At 46.3% G+C, this 4549-nt stretch overlaps 1 protein-coding gene across 1 annotated transcript in view; it reads left to right on the top strand.

The window, feature by feature from the left end:
* The window catches only part of FOXM1 (forkhead box M1), a 12976-nt gene that overhangs the window by 2496 nt on the left and 5931 nt on the right, over window positions 1-4549 (top strand). Inside the window, exons 2-5 of the mRNA XM_012809309.1 lie at window positions 448-758; window positions 2828-2956; window positions 3608-3652; window positions 4229-4298. Of these exons, the coding sequence (XP_012664763.1) occupies window positions 448-758; window positions 2828-2956; window positions 3608-3652; window positions 4229-4298 (555 nt within the window). The remainder of the gene's footprint in view (window positions 1-447; window positions 759-2827; window positions 2957-3607; window positions 3653-4228; window positions 4299-4549) is intronic.

Genomic DNA, 4549 nt, shown 5'->3' on the forward strand with positions numbered 1-4549 from the left:
AAAAAAAAAAAAAAAAGTGAATGACTAGATCTTTGCCTAAGACTCAGTAAAATGTATGTTTTGCATATATTCATCTGTCCCATACTCTTGGGAAAGTTTCTCTCTTATAAACTTTGAAACAAGATGGGTATATTCACATCACCTCAGGAGTAGAAATGATACTAAAACCTGGGTCTCTTGACCCTCAAATCCAAAAAATGGGCATAATTTTAGTATTAATTAAATGCTTTGAGAATGAAAGTATATACCCAAAGTCTTCTGAGAAGTTTCAACTAGAACAGAGCGTTCTTGCTCTTATTATTAGACAATATCATCAGCAAAAAACAATGACAGAGAAGCAGTTCCTTATTGGCTGGGATCTAGGTTAGATCATCTCTAAGATTCTTCCCAATCCTAAAATTATATTCTATGAAATAGTGGTCTCAGATGAGTTTGTTTCTATTACAGCTCTATGGGAGAAAGGTCTCTCCAAGGGATGTTCTTCAGGGGGCCCAGGTCTTCAAGGATGTGATTCTTGTGAACTCTTCCATGTCATTCACTTTTCTTTGTTTTCTCTTAACCCTCAGGTTGAGGAGCCCTCAGGAGCATCGACATCCTGGCATGACTCTGTGTCTGAGCGGCCACCCTACTCTTACATGGCCATGATACAATTCGCCATCAACAGCACTGAGAGGAAGCGCATGACCTTGAAAGACATCTATACCTGGATCGAGGACCACTTCCCCTATTTTAAGCACATTGCCAAGCCAGGTTGGAAGGTAATAAGTCACATAACAACAAAAGTCGAGGTCACTCTGACAGTGTTTCTGGTGCTATGCTGCAATTTATAACTGGGGCAGCAGTTAAGAACAAAGGATGGTAGAAATATAGACAAATGTTATCTTTTGGACTCTGATCCTGTTGAATCCAGGCACAGTTTTCAATAAGAGCTCTGTAACCACTTCATCTGTTGCTACCTAAGGTTTATGGAGAGTCTTCAATGCAGCCCCTGAGCCCACCTTTGTGCAATAGTGAACAGCAGTCCTAGATACCAGCAGCCAGAATGGCTAGTTTTGTGAAAAGATCTTTTTTTTTTTTTTTTTTTGAGACAGTCTCACTCTTTCTCCCTGGGTAGAGTGTGGTACCATAGATCATAGCAACCTCAAATTCTTGGGCTCAAGTAATCCTCTTGCCTCAGCCTCCTGAGTACCTGGGACTACAGGCACCCACCACAACACTTGACAGGTTTTTTTTTTTTTGTTTTTGTTTTTGAGACAGATTCTCATTATGTTGCCCTTGGTAGAGTGCCGTAGCATCACAGTTTACAGCAACCTCAAACTCCTGGGCTTAAGTGATTCTCTTGCCTTAGTCTCCCAAGTAGCTGGGACTACAGGTGCCTGCCACAATGCCCAGCTATTTTTTGTTGCAGTTGTCATTGTTGTTTAGCTGGCCCGGGCCGGGTTTGAACCTGCCAGCCTCAGTGTATGTGGCTGTCGCGGCAACCATTGTGCTATAGGCACCAAGTCCTTTTTTTTCTTTTTTAAGTAGAGATGGGAACTCGTTCTTGCTCAGGCTGGTCTTGAACTCCTAAGCTCAACCACTCCTCCTGCCTCAGCTTCCCAGAGTGCTAAGATTATAGGCATAAGTTACCATGCCCAGCCCATTTGTGAAAAGATCTTAAAGGAAAAAAAGAAGACTATCTGTGAGTCTCATGCCCCACAATTCATCTCCTATAATGTCACATATCATTTCTAGTGGCCAGGGATCTTCCCTTTATTTTATTCAAGGGAACACTGAGATGCCTGGGAGTCAGTGTCAGAGCCACATGTGAGGTCTTCTGATAGATACCCAATTTCAAGCCAGGGGTGGTTTTGGTTATTTTGGTTTTTGGTTTTTGTTTGTTTGTTTTTGTTTTTTTTTTGAGACAGAGTTCACTATGTCACCCTTGGTAGAGTGTTGTGGCATCATAGTTCACAGCAACCTCAAACTCTTGGGCTTAAGCGATTCTCTTGCCTCAGCCTCCCAAGTAGCTGGGACTACAGGTGCCTGCCACAGTGCCTAGCTATTGTTGTTGTTGTTGTTGTTACAGTTGTCATTGTTGTTTAGCTGGCCCAGGCTGGGTTCAAATCCACCAGCCTTGGTGTATGTGGCTGGCACCTATGAGCAGTACCTATGTTTTGGTTTATTTTCACTACAGTCGAACTCTTTAACATCATGGTTTTTGTTTGTTTCTTTGTTTGTTTGTTTTTGAGACAGAGTCTCACTTTGTGGCCCTGGGTAGAGTACTCTCGCATCATAGCTCACAGCAACCTCTAACCCTTGGACTCAAGTGATTCTCTTGCCTCAGCCTCCCAAGTAGCTGGGACTAGAGGTACCTGCCACAATGCCCAGCTATTTTTAGAGATGGAGTCTCGCTCTAGCTCACGCTGTTCTTGAATTCATGAGCTCGGGTAATCTGCTCACCTTGGCCTCCCAAAGTGCTGGGATTACAGATGTGAGCCGCTGTGCCCAGCCTTCATATTCTTGTATCACTTTAATTTCCTGGTTTTTTAATTTCTCTCACCCACCTAACCTGCTATTGACTACTGCTGCACAGCCTCACTCCCCTTTCCCAGCCCTTGACAGTTGTCCAGGCCTTTATCACCACCCTAAGGATGGCACCCTGTAGAATAGGTTCATGGCTGAGGTTGACAGCTCTGCAGTGTGATGTGTCAGAAAGAGAGTTGCTTCCTTGTGAGGTTATAAGGACACGGTGGGAGAGGCCTGAAGCTAATTTCCCCTTTTCTTTCGGAGGTGATGTTTCTGAAGCTAAAGTAGCTGATAACTGGTTGTCTTTCTCTTCCTCTAGAATTCCATTCGCCACAACCTTTCTCTCCATGATATGTTTGTTCGGGAGACATCTGCCAATGGCAAGGTTTCCTTCTGGACCATTCACCCCAGTGCCAATCGCTACTTGACCTTGGACCAGGTGTTTAAGGTGAGTGTCCTGCTTTCATTTAAATAAGGGCAGAGTTGGAGGTCATATTAGCCATCTTAAAAAGAAACAAATTCTCCTTGAGAAGCTCTCATTCAATCAGGGGAGAGTTAGAAGCCAGCTGGCTAGTGACTTCTACAGAACTCACTGAATTAAGTACAATTGACTGAGAACCAAATAACCATAGATCACAAAGTGAGGATCCAAAAGAAAGGACTTCCCAGGCTAGTGTTCTTCCCAGGTTTGAATTGCCTGAGATACTTGTTAAAAATGCGGTTTTCCAGGTCATTCTTTGGGGCTCCTGATTCAGATTCAGTGGTCTGGGATAGGCCCCAGAATTTGTATTTTTCACAAGCATCTCAGGTGATTCTTACAGAAAAGTCTTTGAAATCTTGCTCTAAAAAAGTCCTTCCTTTACACTGGAAATCAGAAGCTGAGCCACCAGAACCTTTTTTCAGACAGAAAGTGTTGTCTTGAGATTTGAGAGTATCTGTGGCACTGCTAGTAGCTATAACCTTTCTCCTGGGATGGACAGTTGTCTGGGGTGTTCCTTGGCATCAGTCAGGAACAGATGTTCTTCCCAGTCTGGTCAGACAGACCACATTGGAGGTAACTTCATCTCATTTCTCTCCTGCAATGCCTGGCCGCCACCAGCCACTGGACCCAGGGTCTCCACAATCGCCCGAGCACTTGGAATCAGTAAGATTCTTTCTGTCTGGCTCGGGGTTTGGTCTTGTTTTCCTTTGACTGCTCAGCATGGCTTTAGTGGACAGAGACAAGATGTGACATGGGGAAGGGAACCTATAGCCACGTGACTGCCAGCCCTAAACACAGAGCATCCTGAGGCTCTGGGAGTGAGGAACTCAAGGCTGTTGGGCATGTGCCCACTTCTCTTTCCTCTCCCAGTGGGCATCACACAGGTGTGCTGAGTGGAGCAGGGCATGGCCGGAGAGCAGGCTGCAGCAGCAATTTAGGAAGCTCACTTTTCTACCTGGCTTTTGTCTGCCATCCACATAGCTCCCTGCTTTAGCATCCCTAGGGGTGTGGTGAGGACACGTGGGTGAGGTGGTAGCACTGTCCTGCTATCATACATCTGTGTGCTGTCCACCCTCCCACTACCCACAGCTTTGGAGACTGCTCACCTGCATCTACCCCTCAGGTTGGCTTTTTCTCTCGGGGCTGTCAATCTCATGGTACCAGAGCAGCTGGTGGGGTTCTGCCCCTCCTTACCTTATTAACCCAGGTTTTCTTTCTCTCCCCATCTACCACAAGCAGCAGCAGAAACGACCAAATCCTGAGCTCCGACGGAATGTGACCATCAAGACTGAACTCCCGCTGGGTGCACGTGAGTATGGGAGAAGGGCCCATACCATGCTTGGGGGGGGGGGGACATACGTTCAGGGAATCAGATCCAAGCTGCTATTCCCAGCTTAAAGGGATCTGAGGGCTCGGCGCCTATAGCTCAACCGGCTAAGGCGCCAGCCACGTACACCTAAGGTGGCGGGTTCGGATCCCCAGCCCGGACCCGCCAAACAACAATGACGGCTGCAACCAAAAAATAGCCGGGCGTTGTGGCGGGCGCCTGTGGTCCCAGCT

The sequence above is a fragment of the Otolemur garnettii genome, unplaced genomic scaffold (genome assembly GCF_000181295.1).
Source record: "Otolemur garnettii isolate 467f Iridium unplaced genomic scaffold, OtoGar3 scaffold00104, whole genome shotgun sequence".
Taxonomy (NCBI): Eukaryota; Metazoa; Chordata; class Mammalia; order Primates; family Galagidae; genus Otolemur; species Otolemur garnettii.